Genomic DNA, 24,924 nt, shown 5'->3' on the forward strand with positions numbered 1-24,924 from the left:
TACTTCAGGACTTGTGTGTGGTAGTCAGTAATTTCATGGTGACACTGATATCACTATTTAGTGAATGAAGACTGATTCACAGCTGTGCTCTTAATCCTGGCAGCAGATGCATTTTCCTGTCTCTTTTTGTCTGTTGTGTCCATGTTGTGGAGTTTGCTGCCCTTGAAGCAGTAACGTCTGTCTGAGACTTAAATATGCTAAAGCAGCCCCCTCAAGTTCAGAAGTAGTATACAAATAAGTTTGTCAGCTTTCCTCTATGCTGAGGTTCCAGTGGTTTAAATTCTGGATTCTGAGGTGCTGTAACACTGTTGTGCAGCTGATGTTGCAGAGGAATGAACGTCATAGGGGGAAATCTACTGCATTGCTTAGTTTCATGCTTGGGAGACGAGAAATTTCACTGGTGATTTTTTTGAGGAGGAGCCCAGTAGTCATTTTTCTCATTGGTGTTATAACATCTATGTTTCCTTCTGCTCATCTGTTATACTTTTTATTTTCCTTCTTGTAGACTGCCAGAAATGTGACAGTTGTCTTGCTCAGTGAAATAGTATGGGAACTGTTCCGTCCCAATACTGGATGCTTCGAGCCATTCACCTTGTATTTTCCTGATTACAGCATAGGTAATCTAATTCTTTAATTTGCTTTCTGGAGATTGAATAATACGTTATTTAAAAAAAGAAAACATGCAAATGTGTGTTCTGCCATGTTTACCGTTATGCCTTTTACAGAATCTGAAATAAGTAATAGCTGCTGGGATGTAGAAATCTGTATTCACACAAAGTCTAAAACACTCATCTTTCTTCTCTTGCCAAAACATCTAAAAATAACATTTTGGTTCCATTTATACTTTCTAGTTCTTTGCATCAGTGTGATTTTTTTTTTTTTTTGTAATTTATTTTCTTAAATTATTTTTCCGCTTGTCAAATGTGTTCAGTTTATTAAGTTAGTTTTAGATAAGCAAAACTTACTTATGTTTAAACAGGACACCTGCAGAAGATCTTGTGTCAGAATCATCCCCCTGAATATTCTGCGGATTTCTATGCTGCATATATCAATATTCTGCTTGGTGTCTTCTACATGGTCTGTAGGGACCTGAAAGAACTTCAGCATCTGGTGAGATGAGATCCTTTTAAGTTTTTTTTTTTTTGTTGGTTTTCCACATAAGCTATGAAAAGTCTAGATTTATTATTGAATATGGACAAAGAGAAAATGTGTTAGCTCAAAATTCAGTTTTTCTGAAGATCCATGACAAAGGTTGCAATTGTTCTGGTGGCTGTAAAGGGTTTCCTGAGCTACATAGTGTTCCAGTCAGGGAGGCAACAAAAGCTGCACTAAGGGGAGATCAGTCTGTATATGATTCACTCAGCTTGGAAATTCTCTTGGTGTGTGTGGGTTTTTTGTTGTTGTTGTTTTTTTTTTTTTTTTTTTCCTTTTTTTCCTTCTTTTACTCAAGCCATTCCACAATATCAGAGACTGAGAGGACTAGAATAAATATTTTCACCTATTGGGATAAGAGGATAAATCTGATAAAACTCTTTATGGCTCCTGTAAGTGTAGCAGAAGCAATTGTTGCCACTGCAGCAGTTTTTGAAGAGCAGCTCCATTACAGACTCGGTTAGTAGGGTGCTGTTTAGTAATAGTTACGATTTTACTCTTTCAAGCAACAGTAGCCCTCACTGTACTTTTTTTTTTTTTTTTTTTACTCTTCAGATTCTTTTTATACATCGTTATGTGGATTTGTACTTTGCACACTGCCGTCTGCTTGCTTTTATGGACTTCTGTAACACCTAACAGACTCCTGCATTTGTTTCCTGGACTATTCAGTGTATTCAGTAGAACAGCAGACAGCTGCTTTCAATACGTGAAGGAATAACTTCAAGTAAATGGTTTTAGATAACCATTACATGTCCAACCACAAGCTTTATGGTTTCTTATGTTTATTAAACATAACATATCACCCAACATTCTTTATACTTCAACATTATGGGAAATTTAACTTGAAATTTGAAACAATTTACTTTATTATTTAGTAGCATAAAATTTCCCCTTGATTTGCTTCCTACAGAGGATTTCAAGGTACCCAAGCTGCTGAGTCAGAGCAGCAACAAGCCAGAGCTGTTACACGATTTTAGAGAAACTTAGCATATTAATTTGGATAAAGGTCTAGAGAAGTTAGGACTAGCAGGAATATTTTCATCATTGTTCTGTTGGAATTAAAAATAGATAAGTCAAATGTTTTTGCAAAACAATGTCTGAGGGAACAAAATTGCGTTGAAGATACTTGGTGAAAGGAGTTTTAGGCAGATATCAATTGAAGAAAGTGATAGCAAACAGTTAAAAAAAAAAAAAATTAAACGCACACTTTGGTGACCTTTGCATAGGAAAAGTTGAATAGCAATGCCAGGTATTAGCTCAGGTGATTGTTTAAATAAATATAAATACAACATACTTATATAATTATATAAAACAAAGTACTTATGTAATTATGCACTTATAATGTAATTATATAAGTCCAATGAAATTTTTCTTGTGGGGAGAATGTGATGAAATTTTTAACCACTGCCAACTGTACGGTTTTATGACCAATGAATGAGTTGTGCCAATGAGATGATCTGAAGGTTCTGCCTGCATTTCCAACAGGAAACATGTCTAAACTTCAGCTGAACTTATGTATTAAGTACACAGGCTTTATAATTAGGTGAGATTAGCTTCAGTTTGTGTCTCTTTGAGTACAGACATGGCTCTGTCAGGGCCAGCAACAGCGCCGCTGGTGTAGTGGTATCATGCAAGACTCCCATTCTTGCGACCCGGGTTCAATTCCCGGGCGGCGCAGGAAGCTTTTTTCTCCTCAGGAGTAGCAGCATGGATTCACCAAGGGGAAGTCCAATTGTCATACTGTTTTCCCAGGCTACAGTAAGGCCTTTCGTACTGTCCCCCATGAGACCCTCATTGACAAGCTGTGGGATGTATTACCTGGATGAGCAGACAGCGAGGTGGATCAAAAACCGGCAGAGTGACTTGGGCTTAAAGAGTGGGAATAGGTGGTGCAAAATCTAGAGGCACCCAGGAGTCAGTATAGGGTCCAGCCCTGTCTTACATCTTCATTAATGGTCAAGATGATGGGGCAGAGGTTACCATCAGCAAGTTTGCAGATGACACAGAATTGGGAGGACTGGCTGATTTCACCAGAGGGTTGTGCTGCAGAGGGACCTGGGTAGGCTGGAGAAATGGACTGGCAGGAACTTCACAAAATTCAGCAAGGAGAAGTGCAGAGTCTTGCACCTGAGAAGGAACAACCCCATGTTCCCGCTCAGTATTGGCAGTGGATTGAGAAGCGTGATCATTTCCCTCTAGTCAGTGTTGGTGAGGTCTCATCCAGAATGCTGCATCCAGTTCTGGGCTCCCCAGTACTAGAGAGACATGAAACTGCTGGAGAGAAGTCTAACCAAGGGCCATGAAAATGAAGGGACTGGAGCTCCTTTTCCTGTGAGGGAGGCTGAGGGGGCTGGGGCTGCTCAGCCTGCAGCAGAGGAGGCTGCGGGGTCTCATCAGTGTCTATAAACACCTGCAGGGAAGGTGTGGAGCAGAGGGAGCCAGGCTCAGGGCGGTAGCGTGGCCGAGCGGTCTAAGGCGCTGGATTAAGGCTCCAGTCTCTTCGGGGGCGTGGGTTCGAATCCCACCGCTGCCAGCAGACATTTTAGGGAGCATTCATCTTGAATGCAATCCCACAGCATCTATGGAACCAACAGGGGGAATCAGGCTCCGTCAAGTCTGCATGGGCTCAAAGCTGTGCAGAGGAAAAGGCTTTGGGGGTGCTGATTGATGCTTGCCTGAATATGAGCTTGCAGTGTGCCCAGGTGGCCAAGAAGCCCAGATGGCATCCTGGCTTGTGTCAGGAGTAGTGTAGTAGTGTAGCCAGCAGGACCAGGGAAATGATTGTTCCCTTGTACTGTGCTCTGGTGAGGCCACACCTCAAGTACTGTGTTCAGTTTTGGGCCCCTCACTACAAGAAGGGCATCGAGGCCCTGGAACACATCCAGAGAAGGGCTATAAAGCCGGTGAAGGGCCTGGAGCACAAGTCCTGTGAGGAGCAGCTGAGGGGAACTGGGGTTGTTGTGTCTGGAGACTCAGGGCAGACCGTATTGCTCTCTGCAGCTACCTGAAATGAAGGTGTGGGGAGCTGGGGGTCGGCCTCTTCTCACAGGGAACTGGTGCCAGGACCAGAGGGAATGGCTTCGAGTTGTGCCAGGGGAGGTTCAGGCTGGCAATGAGGAGCCATTTCTGCTCAGAAAGAGCAGTCAGGCACTGGGACGGGTTGCCCAGGGAGGTGGTGGAGTCACCGTCCCTGGGGGTGTTCAAGGAGCGGTTGGACGTGGTGCTTGAGGACATAGGTTAGTGGGTGATGATTATTTTCAGTGCCAGGACAAGAGGCAGTTGGCACAAACGGGAACACAGGAGGTGCTGCCTGAACACCAGAGCACTTCTGTGCTGTGTGGGTGACTGAGCACTGGCACAGGCTGCCCACAGAGGCTGTGGGGTCTCCTCCTTGGAGCCCTTCAGAAATTGCTTGGACGTGATCCTGGGCAGCCTGCTCTGGGTGGCCCTGCTTGGGCAGGCGTTGGAGCAGCTGGCCTCCGGAGGGCTCTGCCAGCCTCAGCTGCTCTGGTATTCTGTAGACATACACTTGAGTAGCCCTGCTTATCAGAATAATTTCTTTGCTTCAGGTGCACTGTGTGTAATACTAAAGTTATGAAAAGATTTGTGTAATTGGACCCTAAATTCTTTTTGTGCATGACAAGTGTTTTCTGCAGAGCACAATGGCAGGCAAATGCAAGTATCTTAGGAATGACTCCGTAGTGCCTAATATAAACCCTAAGTGTGTATGTTGTTATGTGTGATTAATAATACATTAAGAAATTAGGTTAAATTTATATGCCTTGAGTTTTCTCTATGATACCGCAGAGATTTAATAAGATGTGGTAGGACAAAAGGGGAATGAATCATGAGGATTGTTATTGTACAGCATTCTGTGTGTTATTTACTTAACTGTTAAAAAAAAGATCTAGATTAAATCATTGTCAAAGATCCCACAATCTTTTTTTAGTCAAAAAGAGTTGGTTTGAATATGGAATGTGTTAGGGATTTTATCTATCGTTCCTTCTTGTTTCTTTTAAGTACATATTGCTTACTTCTGAACATGCTGAACTGCATCTGAACTACTGTAATCTGAAAATGGGTGGTTGAAGGTAGTTTAAAAAAACAAAACAAAACACAACCTTTTTTATTCCATTTATGTTTAGTAGTTTAAAAAAAAAAAAATTATAGCCCTTGAGTACAGTAAACAGATTTTGCTGTCATCCAAGCTGAGTAAACTAGGACAGATTACTTCTGTGTATATTTAACCTACAGGAATGTTGTGACATTTTAGAGTAGAATGTTTGGAATTAAAACAGTGTAATTATTGACTGAAAAATAATTCATCAGTTTTGTAAACCAGTATTTATTCTTGTAGCTAGATCAAATGTATAGTACCTTCTTAATAGGTTGTACTTCTTATTTTCTGTAGGCAGCACTCAATTTTTCAAAATACTGTGAACCAGTGGTCAGAGGAGAAGGTAAGCTTCTGTCCTTAATTTGAGCAATTGTGTTTTTGGTGGTGGCGTTTTAAGGAAATGAGAAGGAAGTACTGTAAAAACTTCCTTCTCTCTGTAAAATTTATCCTCACTCATGCACCAGTGAGTTAACACATTTCTCTGTCAAGGCTAAGAGGAGAAAATGAGGGCAGAAGTCCTGTCAAACAGTCCCAGGGTATCTCAGAATAACCACAGAGGACCAGCAGTTGGTGCACGCAAATGCATGATGCTGGTGCATAATTGTAACACAGCATTTTAGAGTAGGGGTGTTAGACGTTTAACAGAGCTGATTTTTGCTTGGTGCAGCAAATGAACGTGACACCCGCAAACTCTGGAAAAATATTGAACCTCATTTGAAGAAGGCAATGCAAACAGTTTACCTCCGGGAAATATCCAGGTAACTTTCTGTGGTTTCTCTTGTTTTTGATTTTAGCAAGATACATCCCTAAATATTTACTTTGTCTCAATTATGTTTCATGGGTAGTGTTTCTTCTGCTCTTTAACGTTCATTTCTTTTTTGGCACATGATGTTACAAATAAGATCTCTCAGGAGGAAGCTTTTAAGTAAAACAGTATTTGTAGCAGATAAAATACATAGTAAATAAACAAGTAGAAAAGGGGTTGTGGGTTTTATTTTCACTGATGGTAATGGAAACAGATCAGTTTTGTCGTGGATGGAGAACTGTCAAGCATGGGAATCCACCACCAGAATGTACGGTCACAATTACTGGTATGTATTTTGAACACTGGTAAGAACTTTGTGTATTAAACAGGTTTGTATGATTGCTGTACTTTTTGACCCTTGTTTTCTTGTCCGAGGGCAAAATTCTACTTCTTAGAAGAATTATCACTTTTGACAGCATTAAAAGTCAGAGTACTGCTAATGGGCTGAACTTCTGTTGGCTCTGGATTCCTTTGTTTACTTTTTAATTTGCCAAAGTGCTAGGAAAAGGATGGTGCTGTTCATTTTTAAATGGCAGCTCTTAGCTCAGACTTAACATCTTCTCTGTGCTTCAGGCTTGTGATTCTAATGTTATACCATGGAAGTAGAGAGATTCAGTAGTGCTTGACTTCTTTATACTGATTCAAACACAATTTCTTTGTGTCACTGAGGCAATGGAGTATTCTTGTAACTGAACCTGGGTGAGTAGTAGAAGGCTTTGCTAAACGTCTTGGAAAAGTGATCATTCCTTCAAAAAGAAAATTGATTTTCCTCTATATGAGCTAGACTTAGCTGCACAATGAGGCATTATTCTGTTTGCTTCAAATGTGTATTTGTACTCAATATTGGTGTTTGTTACACAGTCAGCTCAGGATCTTCCCAACTTTTTATATTCTGTGATTGTCTATTCTAACGATAATGTAATATAACACTATGATATAGCTTATGAATTGCTTCCAAATAACTAGTTTTCCCTCTTTACCATGTTCTTTGATTATTTTTGAGCTTTACTGTTTTTTTATTATAACTTTCATCTTTTTTGCACAATAGTTCTAGGATTTACTTCTGTGTGTCTATAAATGCTTGAGGAATTAAAATAACCATATTAGTTTGTCTGGCCACAGAACTGTAATTACTCTGGGGGTTTCTTTTAGTTTTAAGTTATGGAAGTATAACTGTTAAAAGCTTCTTCTCTACCTGAATCAAGATGAAAATGAAACTTTTTTTCTGCCTATGAAGTAGACAGTGGATGAAATACTGGGTTGATAATTTGATTGAACATTCATTATAATTTGGGTATTACATCAGCTCTCAATAAACTGTTTTATGGTTTATGGATGATAAACCTGAATATGTGATAGGTAAATCAGAGACAGGATTTCAGCTGAGGGACTGTCTGTGAAGATCTTTAAAAATCAGTGGTGCTTTAAAAAAAATAATTGTTTGTTTGCAGTAAACTAAGCGGTAATCTAAAATCATGACATTTCTAATGATGTTGTTCTCTAAGGGAAGTATTAAAGTGAAAATTTTTGCTATTTAGCAAAATACCAAACTACCCATAGTTCCTTTTCTCTGACAAAATGTTCATTTTGATTTCACCAAAGCTATTCAGTGAAGAATAAATATTGCTTTATTTTTAAAGTAGATTTCAGAATTGTATTATGAAGTAATAACAGTATTGTTCTCATTAGCATAAACAAAGCTAAGAAATAAATTAAAAAAAAAAACAACTAAAAAACTATCAACATTTTTACTTTTATTCTATTTTGCTTTGTTTTGAAACTTAAAATGTTATTGGTAGTTGCGTACCGGTAGTAGTTAGATAGGAATGAATTGATAATCAGCTTGAACTCAGTTTTAATTTTAATATAACATTATTGTATGTATTTTTAATTACTGAAATATATGCAATATGGTGAGATTTGATATTTTTAATTATTCTCTTACTATATCCTAGTTAGAGTCATGAAGTGAAAATACCTGTTTGGTATATGTTTATTTTTCACCAAAAGAAGGTTTTATATGGGAGTAACAAATACTTCTTTATGTACTTCTAATATCTGCCTTTTAGCTCACAGTGGGAGCGCTTACAGCATGATGAAGGAGAAGCCGGGCAGTTGAAAGGTAACTTACAACTCACCACATGTGCTCAGAGGCTTGTAAGGTAAAATGTATACTGCTACCACTGATTTGGTAACTGTTACCTGATAATATGAGAAAGGAATTAATATGGACAAGGATACCTAGTGTTCAGTTACAGTTCAGGGATATTATATTTTTTTTTGAGAAGGCCTTCTAGAAAAGACTGTTACTATTTTTCTCCTGTGGCAAATATCCTAGGAGTAATATTTCCTAAGGTCCTTTGGGGGTAAAATCAAGTTTCATTTCTCCATGTAACAATGGATGAGGAAAGGGCTGACCCGACTCAAACCTCAGAGTTCCAACTGGCAGAATTGTCTGTGGGAGCAAGTCAACATTATACCTGTGGTGTTTTGTTTTGTTTTATTATTGAAGTGGTTTATCCCATTCCTAAACAAAACAGGTGTCTATGCCCTTATTTCTTGAATAAACAGAAATATCAGGATTACAATTTTAGTCTAATCTTAATATTTTTGTTAGTGTTCATTTACAGTTTGAGAAGAATTACTAAAGCATTTTCCTGATGATATCAGTTGGTCATGGTCTTCTGATCAGTTCTTAGTTTGGGGACGCTTTTCCATATTACCCATCATGACAAATTTCTTCTTTAGGTAGAGATAAAATAGCCACTTTTTAAAAGTTAGCTGTAATGTAATTGCAATCATCAGACTGTTTCCTATATTTGCTTTATAATCGGTATTTTTTCTACATTGTTGACCAAAGGAGTTTGATTCAGAGTGTTCTTATTAAATTTCTCTTTCCATGCCCAGATGGCCATGAAATACTTTTGCACTTGACAAACCCCGAAAAGGGGACTTCATTCAAAATGCATTTTTGGTGAACTTTAGGCATAGGTAGTAGAAAAATATTTTGTTGGTAAATAGCATTTGAGAATAACATGCTTAAAAAATAAATAAAATGAGTTTTACTGTGGATGTAATTAAGCAAATAGATCAGTGCATGTTGCAGGGTTGGCAGATCAGAAGTAGAAACATCCTTCTGTATTAAGCTGAATTGTCTGAAGTACTTCTTTTTTATTTGGTGTTCCATTATATAATTAACATGCAATACAAAACAATCTCACGAGTGTGAATTCAAGCTAAAACTGCTTTCCTTTTGTGACTACCTGAAAGGAAATTATTACTAGCTATTACCTAGGGTGCTTCTCATCACACTGAGGGCTCTGAATCTTAACTTTTAAACATCTTTAGTTCCTTGATCTTTATGTGCTGATGTTTGTGGATTAAAACCTACAGGTACTAGCACTTTACAGAACAAGAAACAATTGAAGTGAAAACTTGTAAGAGAAGAGGGCATGAGAGAGATCCTTTAGTTGTTTCCATAGTTAGACAACTCATGAAGTAAGGTGGTTTGATCATCCTGCATGAGCTAGGTGAAAGAAGCAACTACAGTGATAAGGGTGAGGGTTTGTAAAGGAAAAAATTACGAAGTAAATAAAACAAGGGAAGGGGAAATACTCAGTAGACTGTATAGTACTGTGCTTGTAATACATGAGATTTTTATATTAGTGAAATATTGATGTAGCACACAAGTTCAGCTGGATCAAGTTTGAAATTGTAAGAACATTTTACTTTTTGAAGGAAATGAAACAGCGGCTAGAAACTGTAGGATGTTGAACTGTTGCTTAGAAATGCAGCACTGGTTTGTTCTCCATCATGAAAGCTGAGGTCCTTGCTGAGCTGTGTCTGGCTGAGTCTGGAACAGTCTTGGAGAAAGGCTTTGCAATTGTATTTAAATGTCTATTCATCTGCCCTGTTTACAGTTAAAGTTACTTTAAATGAAAGTATCCTTTTTTTTTTTTTTTTTTTTTTTTTTAGGGAGATGGCACTTCAGTGGTTTTTGAATTGCTGATGGCTTTGATATAGCTTCAGGCAAAAGTCCATGAAGAGTTAAGAGTGTGCATGGTGTTTAGCTTCATGCCACCACTCCTTGCCCTCCACTGATTTTTATCTCTGATAACAAGTTTGTCCGAAGAAGAAGCCGTACTCATGAGTATGAGTACTCATACAGGAGTAGAGCTGGAGAGAAGGAAGAGAATGTAGAGTCTACATTATTGAAACATGTCTATAGAGGTGTATGCATGGCTAAAACTTGCTCTCGATTGTTTATTTTGTAGGACTTTCTGCACATGCCCATGTGGAACTTCCTTATTACTCCAAATTTCTTCTAATTGCTGCATACCTTGCCTCCTACAATCCTGTTAGGACAGATAAGAGGTTCTTTCTTAAGGTAATGGATTTTTTTTCTGTGCTGTATGTTGTGTTCCTTTGTAGTGGTTCTCCTGGTTTAAAATTCTTTAACTGTTCCTTTTCAGCTATCTTTCTGTGTGTAGTTCATCCAAAGTTTTTTGGTGGATCACATCATCGTTGATAACAATCACTTAATGCTTAAAGGACAAGTGTCCTTTTATCTCAAAACGTGTAACACCGATATAGTACAAGTGTTGTGCTTTCTATTTGTAAGTTGATACAGCTCATGGGCCAAACTTCATTTTCTGTTAATAAGTAAATTAAAAAATTGTCTTTTGACAAAATACAGGCTTGAAGATTTATCTCAGAAAGGTGAGCAGTTGTTTTTTTAAGCATTTTTACCAACTGCAGGGTTTTAGGCATTAATACAGTACATATCAATATGTGTCTATATATAAATATATGGTATTCATGGCAGATGGGGTGAGTGAATAAAATAAAAAGAGAGATTTTTCTTTAAGGATATGCTTTTTTTTTTTTTTTTTCCTCGGAGAAAACTTGTAAATGCATGTTTTGCTTATTAGTATAAATAAATTTAATGCTTCTGGTCTGATCCTACAGTGAAAGCTGTAGATGTTTCACCTTTCTGTCTGGTCCTTTCTTTAGAAGGGTGGAGGATTACTTGTAATAAGTGCTGATTGACAAATTTTCCTTATGGGCAACTTTTGTTCTTTCCAAGCAATTTCTTGGTAAGAGATGTGTTTGCTAAACAAATGTTTTTGGCCAGATTTTTTCACATCAGCCTTGGAACTCAGACAGGAAAGCCTACAAGTTAAGTGAAGCGTGTTATCAAAAGTGCTGCATCTTGCTTGCTTGTGTTCACTGAAAAACATTCTCAATTTAATTTTTCCCATCTCCTTTTTTAGCATCTCTGAAGTTGGTTTCCACTCTTGCAAATGAACTCTCCTGAACTTATGTACATTTGTGTACAGCAAATGCAACGTGAACTTCTAAAGTTTTTGAAGTGGGGACTGTGTAGGCATTTCAAGCACTGATATTAAGTATTTTTCCCAAGAATTGGTAAAACAGGAGAAGCGACTGTTCCTGCCACATGTATCATCTGATAGCAATTAGCACTTCATCAGGTGCTGAGGCAAAGTTCAGAAATAGCTGCATCTCAAAGTGCAACAAATAACACTTCAGGGGAAGTCTTCAAGTTGAGTGTTCTTGAGTCATGCAGGCTGTGAAAATAGAATAGGGTTTTGTGTCAGGGTTGTAATGAGATTGCAAGTAGATTACAGAAACATATCTTCTGGAGTAGTTAATTAAGGACTGCCAGAAAGCAAAAGGGATGCAAACAAAAGGATGGTCATTGAGCTGCTAACCTGCTCTGCTTGTATAGGTGCTAGGATATATGGCAGCTAAAGACAGAGTTATGATTTATTGCAGTCTGGAATAATAACAGCATGATAAAGCAGTGAAGTAGTAATTGGCAAGGATGGCATTAGTATTGTGAAGATTCAAAAGCTGTGTGCAGATTAAATGAAAAGTAAGTTGTTTTTTAAAATATCCTGTAAAAAAAAAAAAAAGCAATCTAAACAGATTATTTTATCGATTTAATAGAAAACAGGACTAAAAATTAACTGAAAATCAGCTTTGAGTTTCATGTTTTGTTGTCCTTGCACAGGGTACCTGCTCAGTTGGTTTGAAACACCTGTGGTATAACTTAGGTGTACCATATGGAGATCCCAGCATAACTTTTAAAATGAATGAATTGTATGATGTGATCCTTCACTGGCATGCTATGTAACCTCAGGCTTGATCACTTTTCTCTGACATCTCTCTGTTATCACAGCAGCCCTTTTCAAAGGCGTGGTAATTTCTTTTTTTATAAGCAAAATGTGATATGTATTATTTGGATGAGCCAGTATTTTTCTCTTGACATGAACAAGTGCTGAGGTCTATAAATAGGAAGTACGAGATTTTAAACACTAAAATGGAAAAAAAAAATGGAGACATCTTTTTCCTGATTGATTGGGTATTCTAGTATGGTATACTTACTCATACTTATCAAGGTAATAGGTAAGACTAGTAGATAAACTTCTCAGGTGATATTTGGGAAGTAGTGCTTAAATATGTTAAAGAACTGTAACTGAAAGTCTCCACTAACTTTACAACATTTATCCATGTCATCTTTTATTGCCCTGTTTCTCTCTCTTTTTTTTTTTTTTTTTTACCCATCCATTTTATAACATCTTGTTTACTATATTTGTCTTTGTTTTGCTCTCACATTTCATCCAAGAACACTTTGTATTATCTTTGGGCAGTCTTTCATTTAAGGGTGCTCCTTTTAAATTGTTTTCTGATTCTTTTTTTCCCCTCTGTTATATTTTCTGTTTGTCCTTTTGCTTCTCTGCCTTGAACTCTCTTGTATTGTATCAATTTACTTCCTGGTTTTCATTCTGCTAGCTTGCATGCCAACGGAATTCTAAAATGGAGGAAATAAAAGATGGAAATTAAAATGAATGTATTTTAAAAATGAAGTAGGCAATGAAAAGGCCATCATTTTTCATTTTTCTCTTTCTAGGAAAGTTTAAATCTGCCTTTTCATGAGATGATTGAGGGCTGGAGGGGGGAGGTAGCATATAAAGTAACATTAAAAATAAATTTTCATTTACCCTTCTCACCAGTCCTAGGTTAGATCAGGAAAAAAAAAATGCATTTCACCCACAAATATTAGTGTATTGTTTTTGTACCACCTGGGGACATGATGAAGCAAATGGTAAGGCAAGTGTGATTTTTTTAGGGCTTCTGGTAAGGGTTACTGAGTAACACAGGAGAGGTGTAATACAGAAGCTGAACCAGACTAGCATGCTACCATACGTAGTGCACAACTTTTTGTTTACTCTTTTGATTCTGTCATTGCTGTAGAAGAAATAGAAAATCTGCATATCATATTTTCTCTCTTTTTTTTTTTTTTACAGCATCATGGGAAAATCAAGAAGACCAACTTTATGAAGAAACATGAAAAGGTATGTATGTTATCTTTCCATGCTGAGTTTGGGAACAAAGATTTTCTTTCTGCTGTACTGCTGCTTTTATATTTTGTTTTACCTCATATCCTTTGCTGTAGGAACAAGTGTTGCCTAACATAACTTAGAGGTGTATTTGTTTTATATGATATAAATTACGATGCACAAGTTTTTATTTCATTGGAATCCACTGGAGCAAAAATTTGTCCTCCATAGTTTTATGTATAACTAAATGTACTCAATAAAGGTATTTAAAGGGCATTATACGTGGAGGAGCCAAGTAGCAGAATTGTTCTAAAGGATATTAGAGTAATTGATGATTAGGGGTTTTGAAAATCAAGTCACTTTAATTCCTAGTGATGCAGTAAGATAGAAGGGCTTAAATCTATGTGTTGAGGCTTGGGGACTTTGCACTCCTCTCTGTTGTTTAGGTAGAAAGAATAAAAAAAGTCATTATTCCTTCAGACTATTAACTAAACTTTTCTTGTAGGTAATTACTGTACTTAAATCGATGATGTTTAGTTATTTAGTTAAGCTTATTTAGTTTAGTTAAATAACTAGTCTTTACTGAGAGAGCCATGATGTACTAAGAAAGCAAGTACCTGTATGCGTTTTTATAAATGTAATATAAAAACGAAAAGTCAAACTTGAGCACTTGTAAAGTGTTCTTTTTAGACAAATCCCCAAATCAAGAGCAGTGCAGACAGCACTAAATCTGTGCAGAAGCTATTGTTACATCCTTTTCTTCTCTATGCTATGTGGAGTTTGGGTGAAAAATTTGGAACTTTCTTAGCTTAATAATCACGTTTCTGAAGCTGCCTGTAGCCTCTTTCTGCCCCTGTGGGAGACCAGAGTCCTTGGCTATCCAAAGACTTTTTTTTTAATTTTTAAGTTTTCCTGTTTCTGTAGGGGTGCAATTTATACATGTGAAAGCATGTGTTGAAGTAAAGTTAAATCATGTGTCGTAGATATTTATGTATATTTAAGAATTCTTAAGTCTTTGAATACCCATCTTGCACGTGTACACCTTGTGTGTCTTTTCTCTGGCACGTTGACTTCAGAGGACTTTTAGAGCATTTAATTAATTTAAGGATTATTATCTTCTTGAAATACAACCACATCTTAATTAGTTGATAAATCACTTTCAGGAGAGGGGTAGGAGGAATAATTACTGTATCTTAGACCAAGATGTTCTTCCTGCAGCCTCTGCAGGGAAAGTGTTTTGTTTTATTCTGTCTCAGCAACAGGATTTCCAACTTGGATGCTGAGATGGTAACAACTAAGGAGATGGGGACAGCTAGGAATTTAAAAGAAAGGGGAAAATAGAGTTTTACTGAAGGAATACTGAGGTCATGATCACCTTAACTGTACCATAGAGCTTGTTCTCTTGTGTAGTTGTACATTAAATACACCTGAACTATACTGTAGAGCTTGTTCTCTTGTATAATTGTTTAAATGCACTTGTATCTGAATTTACTTCTTAGAGCTCAGAAGCGCTTGCATTAATGATGAATTAATTTTCATTTTATTAATGTTCCTTTGGCATCAGAATACGCATACACAGTCTGTGCCCTGTAGTCTATTTACATTCTCATGTAAACCTGAGGAAAGAAAGGTAAATGAGGGTATAAACAAGATTAAGTCAAAAAGATCAGACTTCAAAGATGACAGATGATCTAATTCTTGCACCCCTTGTATTAAAAATTATTATTACTTTGAAGAGAATTATTACTTTGTAATCCCAGTAAATCAAATGTACTTAACAGAAAGTAGCTGTTGAGTTGACTCTGTTATTTTAAACTTAATTAAACTGCATTAATGTGCAAGAAACAGGAATGCATCATAGGGATTAACCAACAGGACAGAACTTGGTAGCATTTCAGGAGGACTTGGAAGAGCACTGGTTCTGTTTGTGTCTCTTTGTAGTTGACAGGTAAGGACCCTTTCACCATAACAGATGATGGCAGAAAATGTGATTAGGTCAGAGGACAGTCTGTTTTTGAAAAATGTTGAGACATCATACCTGTGATAATGGAGAACAGGATTGCAGGTCCCACAGGGATCTTCTAGACCTATGTTCCTTTTACTGTCCTCAAACTTTTATAAATGTTGCACAGAGACACATTCACACAGACGTATAATCTTGTATATTTTGGTACTATGACTTCACAGTGAAGAGAATTGAAATACATGAATAAAGAACTACATATGCAGTGCTACAAGTAAATGCTCATTTGCTTGTATCTGTCATACTAACTGTGCGGGTGCTAACAAACTTTTGCACAGAGAAACTTGTCTAAAGGCAGATTTACAGTTCAAATTCACCAAACCCTAAGTGGGTGCTGCACCTAAACTATCCCTCCATAGACAGTGCAGAGCTAGTCGATGTGGGCAGTGGTGGAAGTGTGATTCATCTCATGCTAAAGTAGGTTCTATGTTCAGTCAGATGAATGGCACCATAAACTAAATTGATTAGATTTCTACTGGTTATAGTAGGAGCTTAGGAAACCAGTTTGGCTGTACATACATACTTGGCAGGAAGCTAATAGATGAGATAAATCCTTCATTAAAAGTTTAGGTACAGCCAGGCTGGAAATCTTTCTTGATTTTTAACTCTTTGTTCAGTCTAGAGGCTGTACTTTCTGATTAGAAAAAGTAAATCTTGTGAATTCCCCATGAGGGGAAAAAATACCTTTCCCTTGTTGCAGGTAACAGCAGATTTTTATTTTATTTTTTTTGATGGCTGGTATGTAACAATGTTTTTCCAGTTCAGTGACAGGTGAGAGATCTTCCTGTTGAAGCTACTTTCACAGGACTGTGCTTTTACAGGTGTCAGTCTGGCAGAAGATCAGGTGTATTGGTGTTTTTTTGGTGAAGAATTTGTCTATTGTTTTTCTACCTTAACTTTAAACTAGGATTTTTTTTTTTTTTAATCAGAATTCCTATCTTACAGCCCAAGATACTTGTGTAACACTTGTATAGTACTTATATAATATATAAAATCATATATAATTCAGAAATACTTCCTGCTCAGAAAAGTGAGAAGTGTAGTTCCATTTTTAAGTATATGATAAAAAGGTTGACAATTCAGCCAACTGAGGTTAAGGACTTTCACCTTTCTGTGCAGGTAATTTAGTTTGGGTTAAGCTTCTACTTTTTAGGGAATACTTTTGATTCATTTTTGTTCGTGGTATTTTGGAGTATGAATATGTGGCTTGGAGTTATAGATCTGTGAAAGGCTTAGTTCAGTTAAACAGTGGGAGCGTGAAACTGCACAAGTAACACATGGTGGAATCTATAGGAAAGCCTTTTTAAAAATTAGGCAACTGTATTGCCAAAGATGAAAAGAAGAGAGGGCAGACAGAACTGATTAGATTTCATTGCTGTAATACTTCTTGAAGAGCTTTTCTGAATGTGGAAAGTATCTTTGTTGTGAAGTGATACAAGGGTTCCCTGGGATTTTTGTAAGTACTATTTTATGCAGTAATTTACCTTAGCATCTTGCAGAAGATTTTTACAAATCTAATTCTTCACTGTGTTCTGTTTGGAGGAATTTCTGAACCATTCCTACTCCTACAGGAATTTATTGCTGCCAAAGAATTCTAATAAAGTGTAGCTTCTAGAAGAAACATTTAATTTTTATCTAACTCTGAGGTTTTTTAAATCTGAAAATACAAAAGGTAATTGTGTCAAAGCAGAGAGCTGATAATACTAAGAGCAAAAAATCTGGTGAAGCAACTGTATACTAAATACAGCTTCAGGAATTACTACATGCTGGTTGTGCCTGCTAGATAGTTGGAGAAGTGTACGCATTTTAATTCTTGTATGACATTTCTTGTTGATACTGCAGAATGTGCTTCGCAGAACTGCCATGTTTAGGAGCATAAGGGGGAGGGGATTGTGCGGTTTGTAACTTCAACCATGCCTGCATCCTGACTCAGGGTGCTTTGTTCAAGTGAATTAGTCTTATCTGTCTATATGGTTTCAAGTAAAGTTTTGGTGCTTTCTGTCTTACTGCTTTCTTTGTTAGCCCAGAGATAGCTTTGGGGACACCTCCTGGATTTCAAAAGCTAAAACATGCATTGGAAATGCTTTTTTGTTTTCTTTTTGAGTGGCTGTGTTTTCCTGATAGCTAATGCCCTGGAAGTGCTGGTGGTATATTTGAGGTGTCCTTTTCTAGAAGCATTTTTAAGCAAGCTATCGCTTGAAATTCCTCTTTAATCCTGGCTGCTTTGCCAGTAAGAATAAATCACCGCACACAACAAGAATGGAAGCTGAATGGCAAAGTGGAGAGAGTGAAAATAGCAGAGTGGAGAATGGTGGATATACTCTGGACACTCAGCACTCTGTGGGCCGTATCTAAAATCCTTTGTCTGGTTTTGCCCACTCCAGTACAAGACAAACTGGAGCAAGTTCAGGGGCTGGAGCACTTGCTCTGTGAGGAGAGGCTGAGGAAAGTATGGTCCTTCAAGTTGGAGAAGGGGACTTGAAAGCAGGCTGCAAGGAGAACATCCAGAAAATACAACACAGCAGTGAATGGCAAGGGAAACAAGAAACATTTGGCATAACCTGAAACAAGATATTTGTACTAGGTATAAGGAAAACATTTTTCCCTATGAGGACAGTGAAGTGAGACTGGTTTTCTGGAGAGGTTGTGCAGTCTGTGTCCTTTAAGGCTTTCAAAATGGGACTAGTGAAGTCCTGATTAACCTGGCCATACCCCAAAGCTGCCCCTGCTCTGAGCAGGAGGGGTTTGAATCAAGGCCTCCCAAGGCCCCATCCAACTGGAATTATCTTATGGATAAGTGTCTTGAGGACATAGTGTACACTAAGAAATTAGAGTAGTAAAGGCATTTCCTAGGTAAAACAGTTCAACTTACTGTTTCTAATTTCCTGAACAAAAAATGTTTTCTTTGGTTTTGGTAACAAAATGGTAATAGTTTCATTGTGGTATAAAGAAAAATAAATACTAAAATGTTGAAATTAGACAAACATATATATTTTAAAAGTAGCATTTAAAAAAAAAGAAAAAAAGAATAGTTAATGTACCACAGGTGCCTTGCATCCTCAGCCATTCTGTGATTCTGTAGGTTAGTATGAATGGGGTGGAACTCAAGAAGAAATTATTTATTCTGTATTTTCATAGCACTGCTGCATGGTCTGTTGGTATAGATTAAAAGAAGTACTCCATGTGGAGCAGAGAAAAGGGAAAACCAAGTTTTAAAACTTTGCTATTTTTTCTTTCCGATAGATCCTGAATAACTTAATTATGGTCTACTACGGTTTCTATAAGAATTTGTGGTTGTTTCCATAGGGTTTACTTGGTCACTGACTCTTTCAAAGAAGATTTTAAAATGAGTAAATATTCATCCTAAACTCTACCTTCTGGCAGCAGAATGCCCTCCTCTGTTCCTTTAATTATCAGTAAGCATTACAGAATCTCTTGCTCTAGCTGTATTTTTCATATGTGAACTTATTATGTTGTTAGCCTTAACTCTTTTATGTTAATAGCAATGAGGTTTCTTTTCCTTACATCCCTGCACATACTTGCTATCGCCACTGTTACTGTACTGATGGTGATTCTGAATCTATTAGGTTAAAAATCTGTGACTATTATTGATTTTTAGATAGGTTCTTACTTTTAGGAAATCTTAAATAACTTCAGTCTTCTGACACTTGTTTATAGCAAAATTGTACCAGTGATTTCAGCATAGTATTCAGAGGAACAAGTGCATTTCCTGATCCTGCAGCTAATCTCACTTCCTTTAGAAGGAGCAAGCTTTAGGTGGAACATAGGGCAAGCAATTGTAATGCCCTTGTGACTACCCATTACTTTCCTTTACTGAAAGGAACTAAAGTAGAAGCTATGATTCAAACCCATGAAAACGAGATCAGACTTGATAGTGGGAAATCAGGTGAGCTCAGTTAAACTGGAAGAGACCTAATCTGTCAAGTACTGTATGTACCGTTATGTTCTCGATGACAAGTCTGTCTATCAAAGAAGTATAATAAGGCATTCAAGACAAGGAACTCTTGTTCTGAACCTGCTGCTTTTTCTATAAAGTCATTTAACCAATATTTTTTGTTTTTGACAAAAATACGATTAGAATTAGTAGTAAAGCACCTCACGTACTATTATGTCTGATGTGAAATTAATGTAATGTAGCCTATTTTGTTTTACAGTATGAGGATTTCTGATTTCCAGCTAGAGTTTATAAGAACCTTATATAACTACCATCAGAACACATAGAAACTAGTCTTCTCTTCCTGTCTCTTCAGCTAAAATGAGTCAAAGCAGATAAGGTGATTCTTAAGCAAACTATTTTCATTATATACTTTTTCAAAATGCAAATGCTAGTAAAACATTTGTCTTCTGTAGAGAAATCACACAAGAATATACTTAAAAGATGCTTGGTTTTATTTTTAGAATCTGCTGTTAGGTGTGATTCTTTGTAGGTGATTATGGATTAGAGACACTAGACAATAGAATAAACCTAAACCTTTACATTTTTTCACTAGCTAGAAATTGTGAGCTTTTAAGAAGTCTTAACACATATTCCTGTTGATAAACTGAAGAAAATTTGCACCTTGAGAGTGTCATAAAATCTAGTCTTTCCTCTTTAATCCTTAGATTGGACACAGTAATTTAATAGGATGAGTAAATCTATAAATCCAATGACAAGAAATTTGGCATTAGATCCTCTGGTAAAGCTCAAGAATGTTCCCATTTATTGTGCAGTTTGAACTCTTACCATGTTAAATAGAGCCCCATGTCTGTATATTTGTATTGATTGATAAACATGTATTCAGCATTTTCCATAATACATGCAAAGGCTCCTGTGAATTATAGTGCCTCCTCAGAGAATGAAATGATATAGGAATAGCATCTTGTGGTACTCCAGGAAGGATCTATTGGATTAAAAATGCTTGTTTATTTTGCAGACCAGCAATCACCTCCTTGGACCAAAGCCATTTCCCCTGGACAGATTGTTGGCAATATTGTATAGTATTGTGGACAACAGAGTTGCTCCAACCGCAAATATATTTTCCCAGGTGAGTATGTACATACTTGCTTTTATTTCCTTTATATGGTGTTGAATTTTGGAAGAGGTTTTTCATTGGTGTGTGGAGTTTTTTTTGTGTTTTTTTTTTGTGTTTTTTTTTTTTTAAGTCACCGTTCTAATGAAATATAATGAAAAAACACATCATTATGTTGTCAAAGGCTGGGGGTAATATTTATCTGTATTAGTAGCTATGAATTTGTGGTTTTATCTGTGTAATGGTCTGAAACCTTCAAATAGCTAACATTTTTCTTGATCGTGGAATATGATCTGTGTTGATTAGTTTGGCTTCTCATTGAAGTCTGTTAGCTTACTTACATTACATTTCAATTTAAGTATACAAATGTTCATTACCCTGTGTACAAAATTGGTCACCTAATGCATCTTATAGAAGTGTAGTACTCAAGAGAAAGCAGAGGGATGAATAAGGTATTTGAAGGTGAAAGGTGTTTGCTGTGATATATGTATCTTCAGGATGATATTTTTTTATTTGGACCAAATTTAACTGTCTTGCAGAGGAGAGTCGGTATCACATTTCACTAGATGGCAGTGTAACTGTAGTGTTGAGTGAAATGAGGTAAACCTAGGGTTCTCAAAGCTCTGGGTTTATCAAGTGCAAGTACCAGTTCAGCATAAATAGTTTCCTACTGTCAACTTGGTTCTTAGATCTTTTGTCTGCTTTAGATCTTCCTTTCTATTGCTTTCTTGCTTTCCATTTGTGGTTAACTTTTATTTATAAAAATATTTTCTACCTCTGCTTGTTAAGGCTCAAATTTAATTAAGGATTACTTAAATCTGATGTCTGTTTTCATGTAAAATTCTGGGAAATATGTTCAAGATATCTAAATAAGTTTGCTACTATTTTAATCATCAGTGTTCACACACATTTAAGTTGGCAAAATTCATCTCCCATATTTGTAGAATCAAGAAATACAGGACCTAGTAAAGTATAGTACTGTGTTTAAATAATCAGTAGTATGTGAGTATCTGTTGTAAATAGGACTCTAGGTAATGCAGTAGGCAGCTACCTTTTTCATGTAATGTTTTTTCTCACTTCTTTATTTAAAGGTTATTAATGATATAAGGCCTGCAAAATTATTAGACATCAGCCTCAAAATCTGTTAATAAAAACATTTAAGTTTCAAGGAGAGAATTTCAGTTTGGGTGTGTGGTTTATGCAGGGAATATGAAAGGAAACGATATCGACTGGGAACAAAAAATAGTAAAATTTACATGCAGGATATTGCGTGTAAGTTACCTTATCTTTGGTTATCAAAATCATCTGAATGTGTTAGTGTTATTTTATGGTATATTGTCAAAAATTAATACGTCTGTATATTTAACATGCAATCCGAATGAGAAAAGAAATGTCATTATTCTAACTCACAGTTAAATGCTAGGGGATGTGCAGTTTGTGCTTGGCATGTAATTCCCTCTCCTGTCCCTGTACACATAATTGCAGAATGAAAATTTAAAACAAATGCTTCATGCTGACTTAGAGTGTACGCTAGATGGCAGCGTTATCAAAGAATAATTATACGTCTTTATTCTTCTGGGTATATGCAGATTAAACTGTGAAGATGTAATAGGAAGGTTGTATTAAACTGTAGCCAGGTTAGGGCAAACAAGTTGAAATTAAATTTATTTCTATCATAATAAAATATTGTAGATTACTTGTTTTTTTTTTTCTGTTCTAAAACCATTGTTTGTGCTAAATCAATTAAAAATTCATAATGTCTAATGTCAAATAACATAGAGTAGAATTTAAAATAGATTTCAGAAGTAGCTTAATGTAGGCATAATATTTAACAGCACTTTTTCTTGAATATTTGAAAACAATATATATTCCACTGATTTTTGCTGCTGTTCTGTAAATAATTTCCAAATAATTTAAATATTTGAGTTGTACTATCCTTCCAGTATCAATATATTTTGCTGTTATATACAAGATTTTATTTTCTTGTTTCTGTATCAAATACAGAAATCATTCTTGAAATTCTCCAGAAGTTTAAAATGTAAATCCACTATTAGGCTTTTTAACTGATTCAGCTCTTTTTTGTGCTCTTTTTAAATTTTGTGCCTTTTTTTTTTTTTTTTTTTTTTGAGACTAAAAGGCCGTGCATAAACTAAATACTTACTAATTCTCCTCATGTACTGTTGGAAAATAGCATGTCTCAGCTTTAAAGTTGATTTGCCATCTCAGTCAAGATTCAAGAAGGACTGGCAGCTGCTTTAAGATTTGCCATGCTCCTGATTTCTTGATGTTTCTTAATCCTTCTTGTTTTTACATAATTTCTATTCATACAAAAATTCTGGTTATTAGCTTTTCAAAATGAAGCTTTCCTGCTAATAAGCAGTAAAAAAAAAAATATAAATAATAATGCCACATTTTATTAAAAATGCTTCATTTTTACTAAAAAATTTCAACAGAATATTTGAATCTTAATCCAACTTCTGCCTTTTAACATTAATTAGTAGTTAAAATGGCCTCATGCTTTTTTCAAATGAAAAGTTAATGTGTGGCTTAGAATTGTGATCTTTGCAGTTGATATAAATATTTCCTGCTGTAATTGGGTTAAATAAGAAAAAAATTGACTTGCTCATTTTTTCCCTCACTAATTAGTACAGGAGAAGCAGCACCAGGATAAAAAATGCAAATTTCCACTTCTGCACGTAAAAATTATTTGTTACCACTTTAAAAATGGAAAATTTTTCAATTTTTGTGCCTTTTTTTTTTTTTTTAAGATAACATTTTCACACATTTAGTGAGGAATTGCTAAGGTGAGATTTTTAGACTATTGATGTCAGTACATATGTGAATATAGGTCTCTATATTCACTTGAAATTTTCAGTGTTCCTTCTCCTCCAGATTATTCATTGTTTCATTCGTGTTTTCATTCATGAATTTGTCGCGATTCTGTTTTTAACACATTGTGTGTTACTGTTAGATGTCACCAACTTTATTTGAATTTGCTTGTTTTCTAACCAAAAAATAAGGGAAGTTAAATCGCTATTGATTTCTGTAGTAATTTCAGAGAATATCTTTCAAATGTTTTTCTTCAGATACGCTTTTGTGTGACAATTTAATAGGTTGAAGATGATATTACCCACATCATGTGTGCATGGGACAGAACTTGCACAGGTGATGCTCTTGTTGGATGTATGGGTAGGTCAAGGATGTAGTTAAAATATTTTAAAAGATTAAATATTAAAAAACACGAAATGTACTTTCACACAATGCTAAAAACAGTGCAACTACATGGTATGCAGTCTGCATCCTACAACAGCAGCAGCAAAGTCAGGGCTTTCTTACCAAGGTACAGCAGCTGACATTTCCTAGCAGCTTGCCTTTTCAACCCCAGGGAGCAACCAGGAGTATGATTTGTGTCTCCACACGTACCCACTGTGCAGATTATTGTGTGCTGTGTCCAAGTGCAATTGCTACAGAATGAATGGATACAGGGAAACTTTACAATAGCTAATGCAAGTGCATATTGCAAAGGTTCTGAGAGTCTGTTCTGGTCTGTAGAAGGGTAGTGTTTCATGTTAGGTGTCTTCCATTGAGACAGAAATACAATATTACTGTCTTTATAGAAATGGACCTTAGTATATAGGACAGAAGCAAATATATGCACAGAACATGTGGGAATTTATCAGCATTGATTTACGTTAAATGAGCTTGTTTTACTCCAAAGTAGACAAGTGCTGTTCATTTATTATCACAACCGGTAGGCGAGCAGACATTTTTGTTCTGATGGCTTACATTGTGGTTTGCAAGCCCAAATCCACCGATACTTTTTCCTCTACCAAAATGATTTTTCAACTGCTTCCTCATATCTAAATTCTCCTAAATGTTTTTCATGTGTCCTGTTTTCTGGACCTTTTATTTTGCTTCTGCTCTCTTGTGAAGTGTGCCTCTCATAAAGTGGATTGCCTAGAACTAGTTATCTTTGAGCCACCTTTACCTTTTATTAGGTAAAATGGAATTATCTCCTTTGTTTTGCATTCTTTTGCGTACTTCATACCTGTTAATACATCCCAGAATGTTTCAAGAGTGACTTATGCAGGGAGGCGTGATAATTCATTTCAGAATATACTGATAGCTGGAACTTGCTGAATAGGTAACTAATAGGTAACACCACTTCTGTCTGTATTTTTATTACAATGCATTGAAGTTAGACTGTTAGCTTATTTCAAAATAGGTTGTGTTTATATATAAATAAAAACTATATATAAAAAAATAGAGGAATATATATTATATAATTTCCTTATATATATGTAAAGATTAATTTCTGATTATAGTGCACTTGGAAAATAAAATTTCCATAAAGGCTATTTATATCTGTAGGTACACAGTGCAATATCAGTTATCTTGTACATCATAGACCGCATCTCATTGAGTAGGCGTTT

At 36.1% G+C, this 24,924-nt stretch overlaps 1 protein-coding gene across 2 annotated transcripts in view; it reads left to right on the forward strand.

Moving 5' to 3' along the window:
* ORC5 (origin recognition complex subunit 5) overlaps nucleotides 1–24,924 on the forward strand; it is a 69,882-nt gene that overhangs the window by 13,031 nt on the left and 31,927 nt on the right. For both annotated transcript variants that reach the window (XM_082782744.1, XM_082782743.1), the window contains exons 6-13: nucleotides 506–617; nucleotides 980–1,110; nucleotides 5,564–5,612; nucleotides 5,937–6,027; nucleotides 8,144–8,196; nucleotides 10,349–10,461; nucleotides 13,406–13,453; nucleotides 20,396–20,506. In XM_082782744.1, coding sequence (XP_082638870.1) covers nucleotides 506–617; nucleotides 980–1,110; nucleotides 5,564–5,612; nucleotides 5,937–6,027; nucleotides 8,144–8,196; nucleotides 10,349–10,461; nucleotides 13,406–13,453; nucleotides 20,396–20,506 — 708 coding nt within the window. The remainder of the gene's footprint in view (nucleotides 1–505; nucleotides 618–979; nucleotides 1,111–5,563; nucleotides 5,613–5,936; nucleotides 6,028–8,143; nucleotides 8,197–10,348; nucleotides 10,462–13,405; nucleotides 13,454–20,395; nucleotides 20,507–24,924) is intronic.

The sequence above is a fragment of the Aythya marila genome (genome assembly GCF_965140915.1).
Source record: "Aythya marila genome assembly, chromosome: 1".
Lineage (NCBI taxonomy): Eukaryota > Metazoa > Chordata > Aves > Anseriformes > Anatidae > Aythya > Aythya marila.